At 42.3% G+C, this 27,823-nt stretch overlaps 2 protein-coding genes across 2 annotated transcripts; both read left to right on the forward strand.

Annotated features, from left to right (window-relative positions):
- The first annotated feature begins 1,174 nt into the window (after positions 1 to 1,174).
- On the forward strand, positions 1,175 to 24,569 carry LOC125433046 (protein FAM107B-like). The gene is made up of 6 exons (XM_048497343.1): positions 1,175 to 1,376; positions 10,651 to 10,687; positions 13,036 to 13,183; positions 14,765 to 14,909; positions 21,005 to 21,111; positions 24,521 to 24,569. Exons 1-6 carry the CDS (start codon positions 1,353 to 1,355, stop codon positions 24,555 to 24,557), a joined length of 498 nt encoding a protein of 165 aa, XP_048353300.1. The 5' UTR covers positions 1,175 to 1,352; the 3' UTR covers positions 24,558 to 24,569.
- A 419-nt stretch (positions 24,570 to 24,988) lies between these two features.
- On the forward strand, positions 24,989 to 26,431 carry GPR25 (G protein-coupled receptor 25). The gene has a single exon (XM_048497342.1). It carries the CDS (start codon positions 24,995 to 24,997, stop codon positions 26,117 to 26,119), a length of 1,125 nt encoding a protein of 374 aa, XP_048353299.1. The 5' UTR covers positions 24,989 to 24,994; the 3' UTR covers positions 26,120 to 26,431.
- The last annotated feature ends 1,392 nt before the right edge of the window (positions 26,432 to 27,823 follow it).

Here is a 27,823-nt window from a genome sequence, read left to right on the forward strand (position 1 = left end):
CTTGAAAAGTCACACAGGAAAAGCCACATATGCATTTTGGATTAGGCCAGTGGTACTCACTCTAGAGCTTACAGAGTGCCACATTTACACTTATCAGTCAAAAGAGCCACATGACAACCATGTGCCCTGTGCAACACTCTGCAACACCCACACATGCAATAATTTAACATACAATAATATACCTCTGGAAATACTGGATAGTCTCTCTCCACCACTTTTGAATTTGTGCACCCTTTACTTTGCTCTTGGCCTTCTCAGCTTTTCCCCACCATGAGATACAGCAGTTCCAGGAAGAGAGTGAGATTGCCAGAGAAAAACAAGATGGCTATGGAGAAAGGAGAGCCAAGCCAACCCACCCTCCATCCCGCTATAGCCCACTTGCGCTCCTTCTGGCAGCTGCCCTGGTGCTGGGGTGAGCATATACAGCAAGGAAGGACAAGAGTTCTAGGAGAGTATGTGCCCTTCAATCCCTGGTACTAGGCCCATACTTTAGGGGGATTCATAGTTTATCCAACCTCCAGTGGTGGTTGTTTCAACGCGGGAACCACCTGTTAACCGCAAGCCCTACTGGACAATGGCTTTGCCCACTCTCCTGGAGCATGGTGTGAGTGCTACACTGAGGAACAGTCCTCAAAAGAGCCACAGATGACATGTTAAACAGTCACATGTAGCTACTGACTATCACTGGACTATCACTCTTTTAGCATAATATATGTTTTTGATCTACCAAGTTTTTCAAGGACTGTATCTCTCTCCAGGCTGGTGAAGGATACTATCAATGCTATTTTGAGAAAGAGGGTTCAGGTATTATTTATTTTCTTTTTACAATTGCTTGGTTTTTACACAAGCTGAAATTTTAATGATATAAATATGCAGTTCAAGTTGCAAATTACATGCACATTGAGGGTGGCAGCCAAAATAGTTTTAATCACAAAAAGCATACCCTCCATGCTTTGCTGAACCATGTCACCCTAAGCATAGTTTCAGAGTTCCAGACTTGGAAATGACATCCTCTGCTTAATCAGTTCAAGGTTCTTACAGGAACATGTCACATGACACCTCCCCCCATACCCAATCACACACCCAGGGATTAGTCTAAGGCCTTTAATAGGTTTTGTGAAGAGCCTGCTAAAAGAAGCAGAATCTATTCACAATCACATTATTGTCTCGCAAAGAAAAACACATAGTATGGCTTGGTACACAGATCTGTGGCAAAGGTACTTTCTAAAAAGAAACCAGTTCTCTGTGCAAAGCTTCTCTAGCTCACCTGATGTCCTGTAAACATTCCAGAGGCAACATTCTACCGTTATAGAGGAAAGAAAGAGAAAACAGCTTCCTTCAGACTCAGGGTCATGGGGGTCTCCCAGTCAAAACGGGTGAGTAGCTTTCTTGTTGATGGTTTGGTAAAAAGCGATCAAAGCTTGCACCCAACATGCCTCAGAAGTTGCTATTCTGATACTGCAGTGGGGTCTCTTTGATCAGTCAGGCACATTTCCTTGCCTTTGCAGCTGGAGTAGTGAGTCTGTTAAGATCTGTTACAGTATGATTGTCTCTTGACTGAAACTTAGAGGTGCTTCTGATGGCTCTGCCACAATTAGGGAATATTCTACCCCTGGAAATTCTAGTAAGATTGACCATAATTAACTGTTCTGTGGAGTACTACAATAACTTTTTAATTTGAACTTGTTAGAATTTCATGTTAGGTAGGCTAACCTGATGGATGGAGTATCGTGGCATGAATGATGAGTGGTTTAGTCATATTTTTAGTAGAAAATGCTATCTCTAATGGAACATTCAGGATGGACCTGGCTTAACCAAATAAATTTAACTGGCCCTGTTCCAAGTACCATCAGTGTCACAGGTGTCAGTTTGGATCTTTTCAGTTTATCACTGAGCAATGAATTTATAGTTCTTGGAGGGGAACCAGGTGTCCAAGTAAGCACTTCCGATTTGGGGACATCACTAGTAAGTGTTAATGCAATTTACTGTACAAATTTTATGAAGACTTAGTGGATGGTCCCCGTGATGTCAGTGATGACAAGTAATATCAGATTCCATTGTGCCTGTGCTATTTTGTGGAATTTGTAAGAGATATATGTAATTTGTACAAACGTCATTAAGTGCTGAGTTTTCTTTACTGGAACGGGTCAACTAGGCTAATTTCTCCCTTAGTAGCAATTTCATTTCATTTTTGGTATAAGCTGTGTATCTATGACTCTAGCAATGAAGTACACCTTTGCGGGTTTTCCAGGCTGTGTGGCCAGGGTCTGGTAGTTTTTGCTTCTAACATTTCATCTGCATCTATGACTGGCATATGCAGAGATATATCACAATAAATGTGCCATGAATAGAAGCACGTATTACAGTGACATGCCTCTGAAGATACTAGCATAGATGCAGGCAAAACCTCAGGAGCAAAAACTACCAGACCGCGGTTACACAGCCTAGAAAATCCACAACAACCAGTTTTCCAGCTGTGAAAGCCTCCGACAAGACAAGTACACCTTTCTTTTTTAAATGGAGAGAACAGACACCACTGGCAAGGCTATACATCCACAGCAAGACTAACCTCTCTCCTATACCACTACAACCAGAGATGGGATCCAGCAGGTTCTCACAGGTTCCCAAGAGTAGGTTACTAATTATTTGTGTGTGCCGAGAGGGGGTTACTAATTGGTGATTTTGCCACGTCATTTTTGCCTTAATTACACCCCTCCTCTCAGCAGTAGTGTGCAGAACGTGAAGCAGTCTAGCAGGAGGTGCACCGGCGTGTGTGGCAGCCTGCGCCTGCGTGCATTCGTTTCCCGCCCAAGGATCGGCGCAGCGGCTGCGTCCTTGCCACAACCCCGCCCAGGAATGCCCCACCCCTGGAATGCCCGGCCACGCCCAATCATGCCCCGCCCAGCCCCATTGGCGCTACGCCACAGTTTGAATCCCACCACCATGGGAACCTGTTACTAAAATTTTTGGATCCCACCACTTACAACACTCTGGCCTATGTAAAGGCTGTGGCTACTCCTACAGTAGAAATGGTGGGCATATAGCGAAGTATTTCCTTGAGTACAAAAAAGGTAATCATACATGTGAACCAAATGCATGTGAAGACTTCTAGAGGTTCAGAAGTAACTCATGGGCCACAGTGACCTCTCTTCTGCGCAGGGCTGTTGTGGTACCAAGAATTGTCTCAGATGCCACACCTACAGGTGAAAACAGCTCTTGTAAAACAGCCTCCCGCAGGGATAAACTTGGAGATTATACTTAATCCTGCTAGGTCTAGTCATCATTTTCACTCTTACATTGATCTAGTGAACCTATCCCCTTTACCTTCTTTTCCATGGTTGCTCAACCACAACCTAAGCCAAGGCTTGCCAGAAAGGCTATTTTTAGCCTTCACACTACAGACTGAAGAAAGATAATGCTTGGTCTCCCCATACTTCCTTTGGTGCACAGTAAAGCAGTAATAATTAACATTCCAAATCCAATAAAAGAAGGCAAAGACTGAGTAGAAAGGAAAAAAGTATACTTTTGAACTTGCATTCACATTCTTCGCTTTCATAGACTCAGAGATGACAGCTCTAACTACTGTGAAATAGCTGTGAAATAGCATAAACAAGTTACTGACTGACTGTGAAATAGCATAGACAAGTTATTTCCCAAAGATCATCAACCGATGAAGGGAAGCAGCTTCCACTTCTCATAGGAATAAATGCTAAAACTACTGGCTGAGGGTATAAAGCTCCTCCTAGTTTAGTGTTGTACCCTAAACGACAGAGTCAGTTCATAAATGTGTCTGTTGCTTGTTTTCTACGATTTAGACCTGTGTTAGTGATGCTATGCTTTGTTCCCAAATCTATAGGAGAAAATGGCTGCAAAAATTAATGGTAACTTTGTCTGTGCTATTAAAACTGTATACAAAAGCTGGCTTCTAGCAGAGCTCATTTTGCTTAGCTCCTAGCATCTGGGTAGCAGTTCAGCATATTGATGTATAATGGCTCCTCCAACGTCTTCTTAGTGCAGGTGCGTGCATGCACACACACACACCCAGCACAATTTGAATCTCCTAACATCTACATCATTACAATATGTTTGCACTGTTTTCTTTTGATGAGCAACAGAAGCTCATCCTGGCAGGTGATGAGATAATCAGCAGTGGATTAAAAGAGAAATCTGCTCTGAGATGGAAAACCTAATCCTGAAAAGCCATACAGAGGAACAGAGACATCCAGAATAGCCTCATCACTTTGAGATGATCCTATGAATTACCAGAGCAGAATGCAGAACTTGGAGAATAAATTTGATGCTGGGGAATACTAAGTTTGTATAGAACTCATGGACTTTTGAGTTCCTCTGTCTATTGCCAGGTTAGTAGAAAAATTTGTCTTGCAAATGAAGCAAGATCAGTTGCCAGACTGGGATACCAAGAGCCTGAATATAGCATTATTATCTTGGCAAAAGCAAGCAGACATAGCATTTTTTTTATACTGTACTTGTTAGGTTCAGTTGGCAAACGTGTTTTTTTCCTTCTCTGATAGATAGATCATGAAAAACTGGAAGCAATATAAAGTCAAATACTCCAAAGTGTTTTCCAGATAAAGCATACCAAATATGATCATAGAGATTATCCCTGAGTCAGTATATTGCTTTAAAGGAGTATGTGAACATGTGTTTCAATACCACATTTGAGAGTATCACTATGAAAATCATACTACCTCTGCTCAGCCTTGTCCTATGAAAAAGGATGCTTACAATTCTGTAAAAAGCATTATTCATTTTGTGTTTCCTGTAGTTCTAACCTAACAAATCCATTGAATCCTGTAGAATTGATGGGAGATTATATGAATATATTAGTTCTACACCATACCAGCGTGGTGTAAAGGTTAAGGTGTCAGACTAAGTTCAAATCCTCACTTGTGCAGTGGAAGTTTGCCAGTGACCTTGGGCCAGTCATACACTGTCAGCCTTGACTCTGGGTAGTATTTGAATGAGAGACCTCCAAGGAATACTAGGATCTATGATGCAGAGACTGGCAATGCCATGCAACCTCCAAAAGTCTCTTCCCTTGAAGGCCCTACAGGTTCATCGTAAGTTAGTTGTGACTTGGCAGCAAACAACAAACAAACAAAAAACAATAAAAACATCCCACAATAACTGACATGCCGCACCACCCTACCACCCCAATTCTGGCAATTAGAAGTTGGTGAGATACTGAGAAAGAATTGTTAAATATCTCAGGGCCTCTCAGAAATAGAACTAGGTTAGGCCTGTAACTTAGATGGGTCTGAAGAGGTATTGCTTATCTCAAGCCGCCTCGAGCCCTCCGGGGAAGAGGCGGCCTATAAATCTAAAATATAAATAAATAAATAAAATGAATTAAGTAAAATTAAAATGTGATTACATAGAGATTATAGTCATATTTTATATTGCCTTATTTAATGAACATGATGCAGCTCTACAATAACGATCCCAAGTATATTTATCTAATGTAATTAATTTATTTGCTGCTTTTCTACCATCACAAGGAATCCATACTGGGTTGTAACCATTGTAATAATCCCCGTCATACAAACCAACCAAGAACAAGCTCATAGCATCATTCAGATATCTTTCAGAATCATTAAAAAAGTTTTCCTTCTCTTGGAAGGCCTGGATAGAAAGTTCTACTCACATTTTCTAGGGGACAGAGTTCCACAACATTGAGTGAGGGGCCTGACACTAAGAACTCTCTCGTCAGTTCCTGCCAATGTCACCTCAGCCAGTATATCTTAGGGAGGGCCTGATTTGTAAACCTTGAACTTATGAAAATATGTGCTCCTTCAAGTATTTTGGACTTAAGCCATGATGTAGGCCTTTAAAGATTAAAAGCAGCACATCAAAACGCATTCAGACACTTTAGTGGGGCCTGGATTCTTACTGCAATGTGCATTTGCATTTCAATGCACATCTGTTTCCATTTTGGCTCTGAACTCAGAAGCCTACTTCTGTTCCTGTATCACCTTAAAAAAATTAAATAGAAAATATTCATTAAGAAATGAATACACGTTCCAGGAAAGTTGGTACAGCTACTTTAAATAAAAGTCCAACCAAAGGATCCATTACAACCACTAATATCAACATTCATACGAACACTGTACAGTGAAAAGAAAAGAAAAGAATAAACAATTTCTGTGACCTAAAACAGTTTTCTCTGGCTTTACTTTCAACAAAATGGATATGGGAAGGTACCAAACAAATACTCATAAAATTCTTTAGAGACCTGTATACTTTGTCAATTGACTGCACTCTGTTGACTGCACTTTGTCTACACTCTGTTCTAACTAAATTTACTTAGATATTTAACTAGTGCAGGTATATCACTGGCTATTAACTTATTCTACAAGACTGTCCCAGATCATGTACGGTAATTATTAAATTCTACAGGAGCATTTGTGCCACTCTGGTTTTCAATTTCAGAAATAATGGTTGGGGGAAGAAATCACATAACAGATCTTCAGATTTTCTCCAATCTTGTGGCAGTTCATAACAGAAAAGCCAATAAATAACAAAGCACTGAGTGGTGTCTAAAACAGAGTGAAACAAACCCTGGTAAGATACCTTTTACAATCACCTTCTTCTTCCCAAAGAAGGCTCAATGGGTGGTCTGAGATATTGGATATTTTCGCATGGATACAGTTGGACCTGCAAATCTAACTCACTCCCCTCTTTTGGTAAACACACCTGTTTTCTTCTTGTTTCATCAGGGTCAAGAATCTAATAATCTTGTCAACAATACCCGGGGGGCTACATAACAACCTTGTAATCACTGTTCTAAGGTCCAGTTGTCTAGCCTCCCTATTTGTGTACTACTGCTATGTGAAAGGTTTAGAAATTGAAATTACTGCCCAGTTTGTTTTCGTTCTCATTACATCCAAGTGGACCTCTTTGGTTCTAGAAATCTGAGATCTTCTGTTGATCTTTTTTTCCCCTCATACTTCCATTCTGCTATCAAGGATGTGACAATTCTTCCATTTGAACTTCCAGATCAGCATTTTCCCCTTGTCCATCATTTCTGATTCCTGAGAAGTCTGTGCTACATGATGCCTTTCAGTGATTTCTTGAAGTGAAATCAGGTCTCTTTGGTCTTTATGCTGTAGAACTGAATCCAAAATTTTCTCTGCAATGACACATGCCAAACTCTTTCCCTTCCAGGTTCTTCTGTATTTTTTTCCTTTGGGCAGGGTCTCATTAGTAGATTAGAGAGAATGATTTATATCATCAGGACAAAGTGATTTATTTTCAAGTTCTTTTATCATTTTTTCTCTGGGCAGGGTGCCACTGGGAGATGGGGAGAGCTGCTAATAACATTGGGACAGGCTGATTTCTCCATAACATTGGTTTTAATGATTGCCTTTGTTGGCTGTACAGTTCTACTTCTTTTACCAATTTCTTTTACCAATTTCTTTTACCAATTTTATTTATTTATTTATTTATTTATTTATTTATTTATCTATCTAGTTGTTTGTTTGTTTGTTTGTTTCCCACCCTTTCCAATAGGGCTCAGGGTGGCGAACATCAATATAAACCAGATAAAACAATACAATAAAATCAATGTAACAAAAAGCCATACCAATTAAAACTTACAACAGTAGAGCAATAAATAAGCAGATGGCGATAAAATCCCATAAAAGACACCCATGGGAGGTCACGATGTTCCTGTTAGGCCGGCTGGCAAAATATAAAAGCCTGGCAGAAGAGCTCGATCTTACAGGCCCTGTGGAACTCACTGATGTCCTGCAGGGCCCTCATCTCAGGTGGGAGCTCATTCCACCAGATGGGGGCCAGGGCCAAAAAAGCCCTGGCCCTAGTAGTTGCCAGCCGGACCTGTCTAGGGCCGGGGACCTCCAGCAAATTCCCCCCTGAGGAATGGAGGGGTCTAGAGGGGCAATATGGGAAGAGGCGGTCCCATAGGCATGTAGGTCCAAGACTGTTCACAGTCTTAAATGTCAAAACAAGCACCTTGAACCTGATCCAGAACTCGATCAGCAGCCAATGGAGTTGGTATGGGACCGGTGTAATTTTACACATCTTTTGCCAATAAGCTACTTGATGTTCACATCCCAAAACACTCAAACTGGAGTAAATTGGTATGACAATAAATAGGCTTTCATTTTTAATAACGCTGAGGGAAGAGTTATTTGTCTAAAAGTCAGAAGAATCCTTTTTCTTGCTGGCATTAATGGCAGCCATCTAACTGCAATTAGATGCATACTGACCAATACAAAGTATAATCTGATTTGGCAGCAATTGAAGAAATTGTACTTCAGCCTTTCCAACAGTTTGGCAATGATTTAAAGGAGCAGAAGGCAATTTTTGCACATTAACTTGGTTGATGTTTTCTTCAAAGCATAGTGTGTTTGCATTGAAGGTGAAATGATTATTTGTAGTAGTAGGTCTCTCCCACTTTTATTCAGTGAGGGATTCCAATGTAACTTCTAAACACTTAGCACTGCTGGACTCTAAGGCAAGTTGATCATAAATAGCAGTTACTGTTTTACCTGTTAGCAAGCACTGTGTAGCCACAAAATCCATAACAGATTGTTGCTGTGTTTCATTACTGTCACACTTTAGTATTTTCTCCAGACTGTCTCGCAAGGGCGTCTTATCAACCACAGAAGTTTCTCCCAAAGAATTAAAACTATCTGGAATGGATAGTAATTCTTCCGATTCAAGTACTGCATATCTTTAACTTAAAGGGACATCAACAGAGTCTCTCATTCTTCCTGGGAAAATACATTTCATAAGACTTTGATTGTTTGACAGGTTTTGTGAACGACCAAAGCTTGTATGACTTCATTTTTTGCATGTCAAATTGTAATACAGTAGGGTAAGAGAATTGTAAAGCCTCTCACCATTAATAGCCTGTTCTGTCCATCCACTCCCAAATTCTTTTAATGAAGAGATAAGAAGCCAGTTGTTAAAAAGTCAGCTCTCTATACCGTAAAATAAACCTAATTAAAACCCAACTGACAAAAATAAAACAAGGAGCTAGGGAGCAAGAAAACACAGCCAATCTGACGCCATCTTCAGTTCCTGTATTATTTTTGTCAGATCAGAGGTGAGATAGAGTTTAGGCTGAGAAGCACTTTTAACTTAACTATTTTTTCCACTCAGTATTTATAGAGTGACTTTAGCAGACAGGGCAAATAAACTAACACTTAATCCTGAAAAAAAATGGAGGGGCTGTTGGTGAGCTGAAGGATGGACCCAAGAATTCAGGCATCTTCTGTAATGGATTAGCGTTGCCAGGTCCTCCTAGGCACTAGAAGGGTTGCCAGCTCCAGGTCAGGAAACCTCTGGAGATTTGGGGGTGGAGCCTCAAGAGGACAGGGACCTCAGCAGAGTGCAATGCCATGGAGTCCATCCTCCAAAACAACCATTTTATCCAGGGAAACTGATGTCTGTAGTCTGGAGATGACCTGCAATTCCAGGAGATCCCCAGGTTGGTATCCCTATTCTGGATGTGACTGCACTCCCCCTAAAGGAGTAGGTTCATAGCATGGCAGAGGCATAGCAAAGGGGGAAAGCGCCCTCCACCGCGTCCAGCCCCTGGTGCATCCTCCACCCTGTCCCACCCCATCCCGCCCCGCCCCTGGAACGCCCCCGCCACACCCCCACAGGGGAGCATGCCTGGTGCATCGCATACCCCCCTGTCCCCTTGGAGCTACGCCTCTGTAGCATGGGTGTGTTGCGGGACCCGGATCTCCTGTTAGATAAGCGGGTGCAGTGGTGGCCAGGAGTGCTTTTCATCAACGTTGAACCTCGCTTGGGTTAAAAAAAATCTTGCCACTGTGGTGCACACCCTGGTAACATTTAATTTAGACCACTGCAGTTCACTGTATGTGGGGCTGCCAACAAAGATCGTCTGGAAGTTACAATGACTGTTACAGCCAGAATGCTGATTGGAGTGGTCATACAGACTATTGTTCCAGTCTTTTTCTACAACACTAGCTCTTTCCAATTTGTTCTGGGTCTAATTCAAAGTGCTATTGATTTCTAAAGCTCAATACAGCTTGAGATCAGCATACTGTAAGGACTGTCTGCTCCCATATGAACCTACACAATAACTATGGGGTCTGCAACCTGCGGCTCTCCAGATGTTCATGGACGACAATTCCCATCAGTCCCTGCCAGCATGGCCAATTGACCATGCTGGCAGGGACTGATGGGATTTGTAGTCCATGAACATCTGGAGAGCCGCAGGTTGCAGACCCCAATACTCCAAAGGCCTTTTTTTTTTGGTGCCTCCATAGTCTGAGGTGAGACATGTGGTAATTCAAGAAAGATTCTTCTTGGCAATGGAACCAAACATATGGAATTCCTCCTCAGGGAGATGCATCTATTTCTCTCCATCACTGTCCTCCACCAGTGGGTTAAAACTTTTCTGCTTTGTTTGGGGTTTTCTTACTGACATCTTCATGTTTATGAATTTTTAACTGTTTTAAATAAAGCTGATTTTGGTTATTTTGATTGTTTCCCACCCTCAGGGGGCTAAGTTGGGTAGAAAGGTTACAGTAAAATAATTTTAATAAAATAAATTAATTCTGTTTTTTGAGTTTATCCACTGCTTTCTTAAAATGCTTGTCCGTTTCCTAATTTCAGATTTTTCTGTTCTAGGGTGAATACAGAACCCATAAAAGCAGACTGAATACGGGTAGGAACATTTTACATTTGAGGAAAAAGGAGGGGCAATAAAAGTAGAGAGAAACTGAATTAGAGAAGCTCATCTTGTTGGGAATGGAAATAGAAGTTGTTTTCTCCTTTGTAACAGAATTTTCTCATTGTCCATATTAGCAGAATTCTGTTGTGTACTTTATGGCCCTGATTTTAAAAAAAGGATTATGGGTGGCCCTGATTTAAAAAAAAATTCTCAAAAGAAATACTAGGAAGGGCATCCAATTATACATTTCATTTTGAATGTTCCTCTATCACCTGTTGGGGACCCAAACAGCCCCTGGGCATTCCCATTCTGTGGGGACCCGGGGACCCATCCTTAGAGTCTTTTCACCAAAGCAGCAACACATGAGGCATCTTTAAGGCAAGGCTTCTGCTTCATTGCTTGACTTTAACAACCCCACTGCCTGACAATCAGCTGGGACACATCCTTGACCCAGGGTTGTGGGAAAAATGGGATGTGGGGGTAGCAACAGTTTCCTACAGGAATTGGTCAAATCCCATGGGCGTTTCAGAGGGATGGAGCCTCCAAAGGGCAAGCCAGACCTATCATAAGACAAAGGGAAATCCTCAGAGTGTTGGCTCTTGCGCTTCAGGTTGAAACAAGCAAGATCATTAGGTGGAGAGCAAGGGTGAAGGAAATCCCTTTCAGTCTGAGACATGTGGAAGAGTACACAGAGCCCTCTGCTAGCAATAATCTGTCAGGCTGGTCTCCCCAACTTGTGGGTCAGGATCCAAAAGTGAATTGTGAAGCCTCTGAAAGTGGGTCATAGCCAACCCTTGTTCATGGGACCTCCTGCACCTTCCATCCTTCTCTTTCTTTCCTCTTCACTAGCTTCTCACATTGTCATCTTCCCCTCCTTTGTGACAGTAATGAAGGGGGGAGAGCCATCCTGCAATTACTAATTTCACAGTAGTAGCAGAAAGAACGGGGGAAAGGTTGGAGCTCTTCAGCATCTGGAAAAATCTGGAGGGTAGAAAAAAGCATCTGGAGGGTAGAAAAAAGTGTCTGCGTACACTGACTCTATTTTGAGCCGCTTCCGCACAATTGTTTGAAAGTGGATTTTGCTATTCCGCACAGTAAAATCCAGTTGCAAAGTGCACTGAAAGTGGATTGAAAGTGTATTATTCTGCATGTGCGGAAGGGGCCTTGATATTGTTCCTTCAGCAGCCCAGCCTCTTGCCTAGCTCCCTGCACTGCTTCACTGGCTTCTATCTGCTGTGAAGGATGTACTACATCAAGTCCCTTGGCATCAACCTCTTCACTGTCATCTTCATGTATCCCCACCCAGAGCCCCTCCCCCCACCAAAAAAGCATGCCTCTTCATACTCCAGCCCTGGTCAGATGGCAGAGGAGAAGGAGTTTGGGGTTTTTTGTGGTGGCAGCTGTCCCGTTGTGTAATGTTTGTGGTTTCTCAGAAACATTTGGTTAAGCACTGCAGAAAATGGAATGCTGGAATAGATGGGTGCCAACGCCATAGTTTGCCTAAGATACTCAAAAAACCTGGAGCCAGCCCTGGATGGGTCACTGTACAAAGAAAATCTGGATGTGTGGCTCTCCATTTGAAAAGAGTGGTAACTACTATTCTACAGTGCCATCCAGATTGTCCCCTGAACACAAACACTCTAGCACTCTGTTCCTATATGATTACTAGTGGAGGAAATAATCTTGTTGTAGAGTTTGCTTCAGGACAAAGGTGGGGAGAGCGCGCAGCAGCCAGATTTTGCCAGTAATCCACTAAATTTCTGACTGAAAGAGGATTTGGATTGCTAGCCATTGACCAGGTCCTAAAATCTTTCCACTACAATACCAAGGTCTCCCCTCCCACCCCCAACCCCCTTTTTGCTTTATGCTCTGTTTGTTTATAGAAGATAGCTTTATATTAGCATTTAGTATGGGTTTCCAAATGAGTTTAAAATGCTTTGCAATTTTTCTGCCGTTGATGACTGCATAAATGTACTCTCACACAGTAAATTAAAGGTTAAAGCCATGAATTTCAGAAATAGTACAAACTCAGTGGCTGGAATTTGTTTCACCACATGGGGGCACATTTATACAATATAATTAACTGTGCCGGAATCACTGTGACAGCGTTCCTGCAACTGCGTTGAAAAATCCTCTGAGCTAAATCTCAGAAATCTGCATGGTGATTGCCTTTAGTCCAGCAAAAGTACTCAGGCAACTTTAAAAAATGATGAGCTCCTCAAAGCCATTTTTTTCCCATCATAGCACCATCTGTGGTGAATAGTGGTATGCTGGCCACCTGATTGCTTACTACTGCCAAATACTGAAGTTCATGACAGATGGCCTTTATTATTGTGTTTCAGATGGAAACAGTGGGAACTTTGAGCATGGCACCTACCAGGCATCTGGGAGCCACAAAGGACTAATTGAGCCCAAGAAACTGCCGAACCCAGTAAAGGAGTCTAAGCACCATCGAGAGATGCACCGGGAGTTGCTTTTCACTCATAGGAAGTGAGTGGATCTCTAATCCAGGGATTGTTGTAGGGAGATTACTGCTGTGAAGGGATGATTCTTATAAGATTATTCAAAGGACCATTCCTGTTCTACTGCCCACCTCTTCCTCTGCCACCTGGGTCTGGAATCGCTTGGTTTGGACATGAACCAATGAGATAGCTCTGTGTGATATTATGGGATCTCCTCCACTAAGCCAATGAGAGAACGTGAGTACCTAACACAGGAAAGTTTTGCGTGAAACATAGGAAAGAAGGCATCTCAGATTTTTTAAAGGTAGAATTTAAATTCAGAAACCCAGCGATTCCTGGTAGACCAGATAACCCATTCCAGGAGAAATAATTTCGGGACTTATCAGGGAAGTCTTGGGCTTCTAAGAGACACTTTGCCTGATGGGAAACCATAAAGATGGATGAAAAATTAAAACCTATTAGGTACTACAAATTTTTATCATCTACTCACTGACTTTGTTGGGGTTGCCAACTCAGGATTGGGAGATTTAGCAGCAGAGACTTGGGAGGGAGCTCATCAGGGATATGTTTTCCAAAACTGTTGTTAATCTCCAGTGGAATTGAGGCCTGTAGTCTGTACATAAATTGTAATTCTGGGAGCTATCCAGGTTTCACCTGGAGTTTGCAATCCTAGTTAAGAACCTAGGGTTATACTGGACCTGGCATTACTGACGAAGAAGCACGTTAATGCATCTACTTAAAAAGAAGCAGCTTTTTTTCCAACCTAGTTTAACCCTGAAGAAGGGCCCCTCCCTTGAGTTGACATACAAAGCCTGTCATAGCCTTGGATCCTCATGGCCTCAATACCAGTGGTAGGATTCAAATACTTTAACAACTGGTTCCGAAAGGACTCAGTGGTAGGATTACAACCGGTTCTCTGAACTAGAAAAAAAAATTAGCTACCGGTTCTACAGAATAGGTGTGAATAGGCTGAATCCCACCACTGCTCAAGATGATCTCTCTACCTATGTCCTTTTGTGACATCTTTGCTCATTTGAACAAGGCCTTCTGCAGGTGCCACCTTGAATGTGGGCAGGATCAATAATTGCCCATACCCCTCCCTTCTCTGTAGTGGCTGTGATGCTGCCGAATTCTTTGCCTGAGAAAGTCAGAAATGTTCCCATGCTCCTGCTATTTCACCAACCGTAAAACACAATTATTCAGGAGGACATGTTTGTGAAGGAAATAGGGCTACATCATTACAGATTGGCCCAAGAAAATGTACTGTGTTTCTACTGTGTGTTCCTGCAATCCAGGGGGTTGAACTTGATGATCCTTGGGGTCTCTTCCAACTCTATGATTCTATGATGCAATACCATAATATTAATGTTTAATACTTTTGCTTTGTTCAGATGATAACTCCATTTCAAATTTTTGTAATTCCTAGTCTTATTACATTGCTCATTAGAGATGTCTTATTGATTACATTGATTTACATTGTGCAGTCTGCCTTGAATCTCAGTGAGAAAGGTATACTATAAGTAACACAAATAAAATAATAAATCCTAATAATAATCCTGTGAGATCCTTCACAGTCACAGATCCTTCATTTTGTGTTGTTTTGTCTTAGGGGGCTATTTCCAGAACATAAGCCTGAGCTTCAGAGAGTACTAGAAACCAGGAGACTCAAGCAGCTGAAGCAACAGGACGAAACACACACTCCCTTAAGAGACTTGGAAGAAGAGCTGAGAAAAAGACAGCAGAAACTTGACCAGGTTTGTTCTTGATAAGCCACAACAATGTCTCAGCCATCTCATGGCATAGTTATCATCTGAGTACAATATTCCTCCATAATAGTCCCCCAGTATGTTAAGGCCGCTGACTCTGTGTCAATTGTTTTCTTCCTAACCCTCATTTAATCACAGTTTCTCTCCATGCAAATCCTTACTGGTTCTCAGTATCATCATCACTTTCATTTACCATGGCACAATAAATCCTTAGTTCTCTGCCCCAGGTTTTCAACCTAGCTGTGGTATGCTGGCAAGTTCAATGTTTGGGAGGATTTCTTAATGAAACAACAACCTTTGGTGACAAGTGAGCTCAAATGTATTCATGGGCTGTAGGATACTGATTTCTTTATTATATCTCTTGTACTATGCCAGAGGCTGTATAGTAAGTAGAGCAGTTGTTGTAAATAGGTATCTTCCTAAACATGTAACAGTTTGCATCTAGGCAGACACCATAACAGAATCAGATGGTGCTCTAGATGCTTAACCCTTAACTCTTGAAGCTGCGGCTGGACATGCCGCGCCACCCCTGTCTAGGCGACGGGCTGATTTATGCCCGCCCGCAGAGACTTATGGATCCAATTGCTTTCCTGAATGCTCTGTGGGACCCTGAACCCGCCGGCACACTCAATGAGCAGGTGGAGGATTGGAATTCCCGCCTCTCCGATGCCATTGAGACTGTTGCCCCCCGGCGTCCTCTGCGCCCCCGTGCAAGGCGGGCTCCGTGGTATACAGAGGAGCTGCGCCATATGAAACAGGTGCTGAGATGTCTAGAGCGAGTGTGGAGGAAATCTCGTGACGAAGCTGCGTGAACATCCTATAGGACGTTTATGAAAGCCTATGAGATGGCGATGAAGGAGGCAAAGAGGGTCTTCTCCTCCTCCTCTCTCGCATCTGCTAGCTCTCGCCCGGCACAATTATTTCGGATAATTCGATCCCTGACCTCTTTATCAGAGGGCCCTACAAATTGTGAATTGGCTATCAGCTGTGAGGCATTTATGAGCTTTTTTGCAGATAAAGTCGCATCGCTCCGCCGGGACCTTCCTGCCACCTTAACTACAATTAGCGAACTGGAGGCTCCCTTGCCGTCTTCTGGCCCTTGTTTGGTCCAGTTTTCCCTGCTCTCCGAAGCCACTGTTGACAGGGCCCTGGCTGCTGTTAGACCTACTACCTGTCCTCTGGATCCGTGCCCTTCCTGTCTGATTAAAACTTGCCGGGAGGAGCTACGACCCCACGTGTTGAAGATCATCAATGACTCTCTTGAGCAAGGAGTCTTTCCAGATGGGTTGAAGGAGGCAGTGGTCTGCCCACTCTTGAAAAGACCATCGTTAGATCCTGGAGATCTGGCCAATTACCGCCCCGTCTCGAATCTTTCGTTTCTGGGGAAGGTAATTGAGAGAGTGGTGTTGGAGCAGCTTCAAGGCTTCCTGGATGACACATCGACTTTTGATCTCTTCCAGTCCGGCTTCTGTGCTGGGCATGGGACGGAGACGGTTCTCGTCGCTGTGACAGATACGCTCCGTATGCAACTAGACCGAGGCGGATCGGCGCTGCGGGTGTTGTTAGATTTCACCGCAGTGTTTTATGTGGTCGACCATGACCTTTTGACCCACCGCCTGGCCGCCTCCGGGGTCCGGGGCATTGTCCTTCAATGGATTGTCTCGTTCCTCCGAGGGTGGAGGCAGCAAGTGTGGTGTGGGGACAAAGCTTCCTGGAGATGCCCGCTTCATTGCGGTGCGCCTCAGGGGGCATTGTTGTCCCCACTGTTATTTAACATCTATATGCGACCCCTTGCTCAGGTTGTACGGAGCTTTGGGCTGATCTGCCATCAGTATGCTGACGACACTCAGCTCATTCTGTTGATGGAGGGGGGAGCTGCTGCCGCCCCTGCAGCTCTAAAGCATTGTTTGGAGGCAGTTGCTGGTTGGTTATAACCGAGCAGGTTAAAACTTAATCCATCGAAGACGGAGATCCTTTGGCTCGGTCGGGGGGGAGAGATTGGGGATTTCCAGCCGCCAGTGTGGGAGGGGGTCACATTGGCGCCGACCTCCTCCGTCCGCAGCCTGGGGGTCCACCTGGATTCGTCTCTTTCAATGGAGCCCCAGGTGGCCCATATAACCCGGGTTGCGTTTTTCCACGTCCGACAGGCCTGTTGGCTGGCTCCCTTCCTCTCCAACACTGATCTAGCCACTGTGATCCACGCAACGGTCACCGCCAGGTTAGACTATTGTAACTCGCTCTACCAGGGCCTTCCCTTGTGTTTGATCCAGAAACTGAAACTGGTCCAACATGCGGCGGCCCGTCTGCTCACGGGGGGCGCCTTTCGAGAACATATTCACCCTGTGTTGCGCCGCCTGCATTGGTTACCGGTGGAATTTCAAATCATCTTCAAGGTGTGGATATTGACCTTTAAGGCCTTACGCGGCCTGGGACCCTCGTACCTTCGGGACCACATTACCCCATGTGCCCCGGTTCGATCTCTGCGTTCAGTAGAGGCCAATTTACTGGAGATCCCTGGCCCCTCAATGACGCGGCTGGCCTCCACTCAGGCCAGGGCCTTTACAGCTCTGGCCCCGGCCTGGTGGAACACTCCACCACCAGCAGTCCGGGCCCTGCGGGACCTTGGAGAGTTCTGCAGGGCCTGTAAGACCAAATTGTTCTGCCGGGCCTTTGGAGAGACCAGCTGCTGATGCTGACAGTGCCTCTGTCCCCCTCCCTCTGATTACAGGGGTCCTTAACATCAGTAAGACCCATTATTCCTTTCTGGGTATATGGGTTCCTTTCTGGGTATATGGGTTTCGTGGGACATAGTTTTAGAATGTAACTGTTTTTAAATTGTATGTATGTTTCCATATATAATATTTTATCTTGTTCACCGCCCTGAGCCCTTTGGGGATAGGGCGGTATATTAAATCTATCCAAATAAACAAACAAACAAACAAATAAAATGTAAGTATGGAAAGAAGCAGAGTCATTACTGTCCAGGAGAGCAGTACCTTTTCAACTTGGTGTAATTCTAATAAACATAAACGCTAAACTAAATACTTAAGATTTTCTGATATAGAAATGTATACATGGAGACCAACGAACAAAATATTAAAGCACTGCAAAGTAAATCATTCAACTATAACTCTATGCTTATCGTCATTATCTAAATTTTATACAAGAAAAAACATCCTCTAAGGCACTTGACAATACCAATTAACTATCTGCCTCCCAAAAATTCGCCTTTGAAGCAGAAATAACAATATCAGGACTTTCCTCAACATAGGCCCTTTCCGCATGGGCCAAAAACGACAGCCTGGGGGCGGTAAAAACGCCGCCCCCAGAACGCCGTTCGCACAGGTGGCGCTGCTGCAACGCAGCAGCGCCGACCTGACTGCGCTCCCCCTCCCCCAGGGCGGCGTCAGGCCGCCCTAAACAACAACCCTTTAAAGGGTTGTTGTTGAGGGGAAAGCGTCTTCCCGGCGGCGCGGTGCGAACCGCGCCGCCGGGAACACGCTGTTTCCCCTTCCCTTTCCCATGTACCTCTCGTGTCGCCGTCCTGCTGGCCTCCTAAGTCCCTCCCTCGCTGTCCTCCGACCCCTGGAGGTCGGAGGGCAGCGTGGGCGGGGCTGAGGAGGCCAGCAGGACGGCGACACGAGAGGTACATGGGAAAGGGAAGGGGGGAAGAGGCGGCTCCATACGGAGCCGCCTGCCGCCTGCCGGCCTCTCCAGAGGCCGTCCGCATGCCTGCATGCGAACGGCCTCTGCCTCCACGCTGGCGGAATTCCTGCCGGTGTGGAGGCGCCCTTACGGCCGTGCGGAAACAGCCATAGAATAAGAACCATTTTTCAATGCATTTATTTGTTGTTACTCGAATTAGTCTGTTCCCTTTAAATTTGGGGAATTGGAACAAATCTTGCAATATGGCCAAACCAGGATCTCCACCAATGTCTACCAATGTCTTTCCCCTTAGAAATCCACACAAGCCAGAATTTAGGAGAAGGTTTTACAATTTTATTGAAGAGCCAAAAATAATCAAAATACACACGCGATTCAGCAGAACACACACACACAGAGTTTCAAGGAGCCTAGGGTCCCTTCCGCACACGCAAAATAATGCATTTTCAAACCACTTTCACAACTGTTTGCAAGTGGATTTTGCTATTCCGCACAGCTTCAAAGAGCACTGAAAGCAGTTTGAAAGTGCATTATTCTGCATGTGCGGAATGAGCCTAGGAGAGAGAGAGAGTGAGATGAAGGATAAATTGGGAATAGCAAAGGATGTCAAGGAAGAGCTATATTTACCAATCCAGGAAGCAAAATCCAGTGCCAGCTCTGTTTTCCAGGAGAAGAACGACATTGGGCACAATCAAACTAGAACCAAGGGCAGCACAAGGTCAAAAAGTGAGTGGCTCTCATTTGTGAGGTCTAGTAATAGGAAAAGTAGGCCCTCTAAGAGGGGCTACTTTCCAGAAACAAAGCAAAGTTCTGTTCCCAGGCAGGAACAATGCTAAGAAAAAAGCGATGATTAGGTTCAAACCTGGAAGTGCCCAACTTCTGATGAGTTCAGGGCTGTGTTGATGAAATTAACCCAAGGGCATTCCAAGCCTGTTATAATAAAGGAACTCCGGAAGGTTGGATGGTTCTCTGATAGTTGGACTGGAGGTTCAACATTAAATTAATGTTAGGAAGAAAGGGGAATCAGGTGAGCTGATTGAGTCAGGGTGTGGAGCATTTGCATGTTCTTTGTGAGGTCAAGAGTAGATGTGCCTACTCAAGGCTGCGCTGTTGTTATCCAGATCCGGGCATTGTCTACTGCTGTGCATACTTGATTGGGAGGAGGAAAGCATGTTAAGGCAGACCCCCCTTCATATCAAAGTCCAAGAATTAAAATGGCCTCCATTTTAGTCTGAACTGTATATGACTGGTAGGACGTTTTAGAAAATGTCCCCTCCCTCTTGAAATGAATCTGCATGCCAACATTGTGAGTAAAAATTAAAGATTTTTATGTAGCAATTTTTAATTCATATATCATACAAGAAAAGCTGCCTTCTCAGTGCCTCATCCATCCCCTGCTATCTTGTGCCAGGATTCAACACATGTGCTTGTTGTTTTCAACTTCTTTGCCATTTCTAATCTTGTAGCAGGCATTAGGTAGAGTGTAAAGATTTTTATGCAGCAAATTTTTATTTTGCCCTTGAAAAAATCCTTATGAACCTGGAATGACAGTCTGGCTGATTGCTTGATTGAGCTCCTCACAGATCTGAATTTCTTTTCAAAAGCTGTATTCATATAATAGTATATTCCCTGAAACTGGCAGCTCCTCCATTAATAAGAGGAAGAATTAGTGAAATGTAAGGGAGTTTACTAGTGTCTTATGTATTGATTCTAAGAACATTTCTCTTTTTAGTAGCTACCATTTAAATAGTAATGTAATCCATATTAAATCCCACATCTTATTAGGATGTTTATGTTGTGAGCATTCTCTTCCATTAAAAAAATTAGAACCAGAACAGAGATTAATAATTAGAATGTTATCAGTTCTAGACACGAAACCGTTAGCATTGTTTCCCATCTTTAGTAGTAGTAATTCAGTTGGACTAAGGGGTAATAATAAATGCAATGCATGACACTTATAGCTTCTTCACAGATGTGGGGATCTGCAGTGCTTTCAGTCTGAGTGTTGCCACAATAAAGTTGGAGTCAACCAGAAACGTTACACTGCAAATGGCTCCAGCCTACGGCTAAAGTAAATGTCACTTGTAGAATAATAGTCCAAATGAAGCAGTACAGACTTCCCCAAACCAGATAACTTCTCTGGTGTTATGTTGAGTATATATATCATACAACAAAAGATAAGGGAATTCCAAAAAGCATTAATATGCTGACATCAATCTGTTCTCTTTCTTGAAGCCTGTCCTCTGAAACTTTCAAGCCACTTTCAGCTGTCTTTAAAATTGTGATCAAATCCAATGTTTGTGATGTTCTGTAGTTATTTCCATTTTAAGTTAATGCTATGAAGTCTGGGTTAGAGATTGGGGAGGATGATGTTTGGGTAGAATCTCTAATTTTCTTCATTGTCATTGTCTGGTTTGCAGTATGAGCAAGAGCTGGTCCTGAATGGGGAACAAGATGGCAGGCCTGAATTCATCCTTGTCAAAGAAAGCCTCAAAAAGACTAAGCTGCCTCCAGATACAGGCATAAGGTAGATGTGAAAGCTGAGCTTAAAGTGCAGCTTCTGTCAGGATGGCTCCCGGGCAGAAGTTCATTCAGAGGAAACTTGAATGAGAGAAGACCAACAGAGACTGCTGCTGCCCCCCGTGCTGAACTTGCTCGGGCTAATCACAGGGTCATGCCAGTATGAGGACTAAATCAGACACGTTGATTCAACAAACAGGTGCTGCGTGCAGGCAGTCATTCAGCCATGGTAATTAAGACTTAAGGATATTGGGAATGCAAAGTCAGATTAGAACCTCTTCTGGAGGCTGTGTGAGGACAGTGCTGGCTAATGTCTAATCAAAAATGCACTTTTATGAGGAAAATGCTGCAGTTTTTCAGAGTGTCCAACTCTTACCCATTCCCAGCTGAACATCTCTTCTTAGATTTAGGCAAAAGTTGCTAATGTTAATTCATGTTAGATTCAGTGTCATTTTCCCTAATGGCCTAGAGAGGGAATAAATGCAGCACAAACCTATTTTTAAACTAACTTTGGCAGGGATTGTATGGGAACCCAGAAAGATTCTTGTTATATCAAGCAGTGTTTTCTGTTGGCCTCAGTTTCTTGCTAGGTCTCTTAAGTCAAGAAAAAACCATTCAAATATAAGAGCAATACCAAATGGTGGTGAAAGAATGTCCATGCATATGACCTTTAGAATCTGCTGAATTGTGGTAATCTATAGCTATAAATATCAGAGTGCACAAACAAAAGGGATCTCAAAAAACAAAACAACCTTGTATATAATATCCATTATCAAATAATTACAGAACTGACAACAGTTCAAGCCCCTTCTGCCTGCAAAATTGCTCTTATCTCTCAACAAGATTAGCTCTCTGCATTGTATGCTGCTATTAAGTGGTTCCAGTAAAGCCCAGAAGCATCTATATTCAGCTGTCTGTAAATAGAATTAAACCAAAATGACTCTGTAATGATGTTTAGTAACTGTGAGTACAAGGTTTTTGGTACCCTACATTTGATAGGATGCTCTGTAATTCGTTTCACTTGCAAGCACCTTCTCACTCAAGCCTCCCAAAGAATTTGACAGAAAGTCAGAGATACCATGGTGTCATCTCCTTAGCAAAAAGGATTAAAAAGGAATTATGTTTTTAAAAGAATGTGGCTAGATCTACAGAGCTTTTTCTCTTTGTGGCTTTTTATTATCTGCTTTAATTGTTTGATTTTATGAATTGCTATTGGTTATATATTATAAATGTTTTAAATGTAAATCATATGAATGGCAGTTTTGTGAAGACAGGGGGTTCTTATTTTTTAAAATAAATATACATCCCCTCCCGATGTTTCCACATTACCCCCCGCCCCATGAGAAGGCGATTTATTTTGAATCTTTATCTTAAGAGATATACAAGAAGCATTCTCAACTTCTGTGATGGCATCCCTTAGGAGTATATTTATTTATGATTTATTCATATTATTTAAGGATTTATATGCCACCTCTCAGCCATCTTGCTATTAATGTATATGATGGATGAGTGAGATATGGATAAGAAACTATCACTAATATATGGTAGTACTAAAAGGGAAAAGAGCTATACATTTTGAGAGGATAAGTATTTCTAAAACCAACTATATGATTACCAAAACACTAGTGGTAGTGGGATTTATTTTATTCTTTTTTCCTGTATCATAAATCAGACTGTCATGGGATGGTAAACTCACAGTCCAAAACCTTTCAGAAGCTATGGAATTTATACATACAACAAATAAAACAGGTTCCAAAACAAAACTTTCTTGCTAGTAGGATAGTTCCCAAAGTTATTGAAACTGGATGCTTTCATGCAAATCTCTCCATGCACATCTAAATTTGATCCTGGCTGCAGCTTCATTTGCTCACTGTTTGTGAGCCAATATTAGGTTGCATATTTATTAGGATGTTAATTTGCTCAAGTAACAAAGGAGTTCACAGTCCACCGTCTGTGAGGAAAAGGGAAGTTATAAATTGGACCGGGATTAGACCTGTATAGAGAAGTAGGCTGAGGACTGGGGAGAGGCAGAAAGCCCAGACAGGATACCTAGAGACTAAGAAGGTGTGCAAAGCAGGCATTGGATTGAAAAACAGAAGGGCCGTAGGGAAACAGGCAGAGAATACAGGATATTGAGGCAAGAATGTATTGCTGTGGCTCTGAAGAAACTTCATAGCACAGAAGGCAAGAAGTGGTTTTCATGTTATGGGTGAAGGGAGAGAAATGGAAGATTGGTCAAGAGGTAGACAGCAAAACTACACATTACTTGCATATACATGTAACAAAGGCCTAGTAAAACAGCTCTGAGAGGTAATGGTTTGGAGCAGAAAAACTGCAAAGGGTCTGCAACCCTAATGCTTTTCCATACCAAGTCATTTTTCCTCCCACAGTGTTCCAAAGAAGTTTGCCCTCACAAATGTGGGTTTGTAACCTCGTATGAGTAGAGACAGAAAAAGGATACCTCCTCACAAATTCCTCTTTACTTCATGTTGCCCTGTCCTCAACTCCTTGTCCTTAGAACAGCCATCAAGCACAATGAGTTGTTAGCCCCAGATACATTTTAAAGGTGCTAAAAAGACCACCAAGTAGGGAGGGATCTGAAAAGCTAACAGATGGTTGGGACGTGAGGAATGAGCCACAGAGACCATAGGACAGAGAACTGTGTTTCCGGCTAGAAAGGAGTGACCAGTCAAGGAAGGGCTTGGGAGTGATGCCTTGTACTCTGAGAGGAGTCTATCAATTATGGATTCTACTATCATGATTGTGATCTGGTAACCCTAAGGAGAAATGAAGATCAAGAAAAAATGGTGATAGGTGGGTTCTGAATTACATATTGTGATTTAAATTGATCACCTTAGTGTGGAATTTGAACCCAAAGCTCTCTGGCCCTAATACAACATTCTAACCACTATGCTACACTAGCTATTATGAATGCGCCTGCCATGTAAATCCACTGTTACTAGTGTCCAGCTCTAATTCTTAAATAAAATGAACTTTGTGTCAATCAGTGTGTGCTTTTTCAGCTTTGCAAGTTATATCTGCACCTAGGCTACCTGGCACTGTATGAAAACCTCATCTTAGGATGTGTTCTTGCCTGCTGAACCATGCCTCATTTCAGAAACTGCTGCAAAGTATCCCTTAAACAAAAATAAACCCCAACTTAATTGTGGTAGTCCACTGTCATGAATTGAAGTGCTGGTATATTTTGTGCAGTTCCCATTCATGTGAACAAGGTTTGCTAAAGAGAAGTGCATATACATTAAATCTAATGCTTGGAAAACATGGCTAGCTCCAGCTTTTGAAGGTGGACCCTGGCTAGGAGGATTTCTTAAGAGTCTAGGAGAGGAGCATAGCAAATCTTTAAGAGCATTCTACTTAAATTTCTATTCCTCCTTTAACGCTACCATTTTGTACAGCACCCCCACAGACTTATTTGAGAACATTTTTGTTTAATTTTTTAAAACCCACCATGGGACTTTTATAGATGGTTGTTTTATTTTAACTAATATATTTTAACTAAGCAACGAGATACGTGAAAAAATTCTTTATCGAGCTTGGCAAACTGGCAAATATGGTGATAAGGCAGGACTGGCTGCAATGTTTTCTTTGGAACTACTGGTCATGACCACAAAGAAATTGATGACCACCACTGTCATCAAGAATGCTGATCTGCACGTTCTGAATCGTTTCCAAAATTAGATAAATCTTGCAACTATTGCTGGGCACCTCCCTCTAACCCTTCATGAAAGCAAGCGGAAGTTCTGCTGGGTTTCAAAAAAAAGTTTCAGAACAACAAGAAAACCACTCCTCAGTTTAAGTACCACCCTGCTTGTTATAAACATGAATGCTTTGGCCAGCTTGAGTATTCTTTTGGTGGGTCTTCAATAGAGATGGGGCCTGCTCATTTGGTGTCTGAATCAGCAATGACTGCAAACTGGAGCACTGGTTTTGAACCATTCACTGAAGACTATTCTGGTGCTGGCTCTGATGACATCTGTCAGTTGCAAGAGCTGCCCTATGCTCGTATCTTTATACCCATCCTGAATTTCATGACTTTCTTCATTGGCTTCGTTGGTAACTTGTATGTGATTCTGCTGATGGCACGAAAACAAGGCAGGAAGAGGCTCGTGGACACATTCATTCTCAACCTGGCTGTGGCTGACCTAGTCTTTGTGTGTACTTTGCCTTTCTGGGCTCTGTCAGTTGCTCTTGGCTACTGGTGCTTTGGTGAAGTGATATGCAAGCTCAGCAGTTATACCATCTCTGTGAACCGCTGTTCTAGCATTCTGTTCCTGATGGGTATGAGTGTAGAACGCTTCCTTGTGGTGACGAAGCACTGGGATTCCAGGTTCATGGGAACCAAGGTGAGCATTGGCATGAGCTGTGGTTGCATCTGGCTGTTTTCCCTTCTGCTGGGAATTCCATCTCTGGTGTACAGAAAGTTGATCCCCATGGAAGACACCAGCAAGTCTTTGTGCCAGGATGAAGTGCCTTTCACCACTTACAGTATTGTCTTGCTCATCATCACCTTTCTGCTGCCCTTGGGAGTCATCTTGTTTTCCTATTGCTCCATCTTCACCAAGCTTCGTGGTCATGCCAGCCGAGGTAAAAGGAGAAACAATGCCCTTAAAATCATCTTTGCTGTCATTGGAGCATTCATCTGTTTTTGGCTACCATTCAACACCTTCAATGCATTTCTCATCTTTGCTGTGTCAGAGAACATGGATCTTTCTTGCCCGGCACAGATGGTTCTCAGGTGGGGACTGACCATCAGTGCTTGCCTGGCCTTTACAAACAGCTGCATTAACCCTATAATCTATGTCTTTATGGATCAGCATTTTCAACAGCAGGCTCTGAAGAATTGCCCTATTTTTTGTAGCAAAGGGGGTAAAATGCAAACCTCAGCCCTGTCTTCTTCTACAGAGTCCAGTCTCCTATTTGCCAACAAGAAGAAGCTCACCTCAGCCACCTCCACTCGGTTGGAAGACATGAAAGGGACAGGAAGTGGTCTATGAACTTCCACAGGATTTTATTGAGGATGATGTGTGATATCCATGGATATTTGTAATCTGACTGTGCGCTTTTAGAAAGGCAGGATATAATCTAAAATACAAATAAATGTATTGCAAATTCTTTGAAGCAAAATGCAAAGCAAGCTAAAAAAAACATATATGTTTAATTAAAAGTACATGTATAATTGAAAACTGCTCCATTGCTTTTAAGAAGCTATGCAACGAATTGCTTTTCTGACACTTTTGGTTGCTGAGTGTATTTCTCACTGTAAGTTTTCTTATTTTTTAATTAAAATTTTAAGTATAAAACTCAGAGCATGTGTGTACAGTCTGATTATTAGCTCCACAGGAAATCTTTCTATAAATTTAAAACAAAAAAAATTACATAGAATTTGGGGGTGTAGTTAGAGCTGCCTGCATGTTTAGGGTTCTTATGGACATTCCTGTGAGTCAGAGCTTATTTCCTTTCTGTCTTCAGATGTTTTATGCTATTAATTTGGTGTAGTGTAGTAGTTATGAAAATCAGCTATGAACAATTAAGCCAATACAGGAATCCTAAATAGGTCTCCTCAGAACACTACGAAAATCTATTCAATAAGCCCAGAAAAAAAATAAGTCTTCTGCACCAAGAGCAGTGGTCAGTTCACACCAGAAAGCATAACACCGCAGTTGTATGAGAAGCTAAGTAAATAATCATCCAATCCAATCCAAAAACCTTTGTTAGACATAAAACCAGAAGTACCATACATTCCAAGTACAATAACAGGATCATTGTTAGTAAATAATCATAAGACAGTATTTAAAAAGGAACAGAAGGCAACAATTGAAATGAAATCTGTTTTGAGGAATGTCATCTAAATTCTGAGGAATGAGCGAAGTAACATGAATAACCGTAGCCATAGTTTGCCAAGTAGAGAGTGGAAAAAAATATTATGTAAAGCCATGGGTTTTCATAAACAAAACTGAAATTACATTAATAGAATCATTTAAAAATGAAATGTACACATAAGGAGAAACTTTGAAGTAAAGTATTGTTGTGGTGATATCAGCTGGGTGTTACTACTTTGTGTAGCTTTTGAAACTTTTACTGAGTTGGAGATAAGCAGCGGCTTTTAAAAAATGGAATTGAAGGTATTTTTTCCTGTGGTGTACATACTCATTTCTTATATCTTATCTTTATTTTGTGAGGGTGAGAGGGGATGAATCACAAAAAGTCTGTAAATTCTGTGAACAGAAACAACAACAGGATGAATATGCCCACCACAAGAAACTCTGCCTCCGCTATACCATCACCTGCCCTCTGAGCAAAATAAGCTACCTCTTTATCCAATTCGTACAGACAAGTCCCTACTGAGTAATTCATCCACATTGTGACTGAGTATAATTTGAAGACCATAACAATTACACTTTGTATATCACATGTATTCCACAGAGTTGTGAAGTAAAACATTTTGACAAATATTTCTGCAGCAAGTTTGGAGTTTTTATCATTAGTTTCATAATTTCAGGAACTCGCTAAAGTCTTAATATTACAGCACATTAGTTCAAGTCACTTATTTGTCTTGGTCTTAAAGAACAGCAAAATATAAACTATAAGAACAGAAAATCATAGTAACAGAATTTTAAAAATATAGATTCATAGTGTCACACACCTCCATAATGTGCATGGAAGACAGTAACATATTGATAATCCAAATTATAATCTAT

The sequence above is a fragment of the Sphaerodactylus townsendi genome, linkage group LG05 (genome assembly GCF_021028975.2).
Source record: "Sphaerodactylus townsendi isolate TG3544 linkage group LG05, MPM_Stown_v2.3, whole genome shotgun sequence".
NCBI classification, from domain to species: Eukaryota; Metazoa; Chordata; class Lepidosauria; order Squamata; family Sphaerodactylidae; genus Sphaerodactylus; species Sphaerodactylus townsendi.

What these genes read in the sequence shown, in the direction of transcription:
- LOC125433046 (XM_048497343.1), top strand. Translation starts at nt 1,353, where the DNA reads ATGGGGGTCTCCCAGTCAAAACGG. An exon ending in GGGTCTCCCAGTCAAAACGG is followed by an intron (nt 1,377 to 10,650) that starts GTGAGTAGCTTT and finishes TTTCTGTTCTAG; the next exon opens with GGTGAATACAGAACCCATAA. An exon ending in TAAAAGCAGACTGAATACGG is followed by an intron (nt 10,688 to 13,035) that starts GTAGGAACATTT and finishes ATTGTGTTTCAG; the next exon opens with ATGGAAACAGTGGGAACTTT.
- GPR25 (XM_048497342.1), top strand. Translation starts at nt 24,995, where the DNA reads ATGGGGCCTGCTCATTTGGTGTCTGAATCAGCAATGACTGCAAACTGG.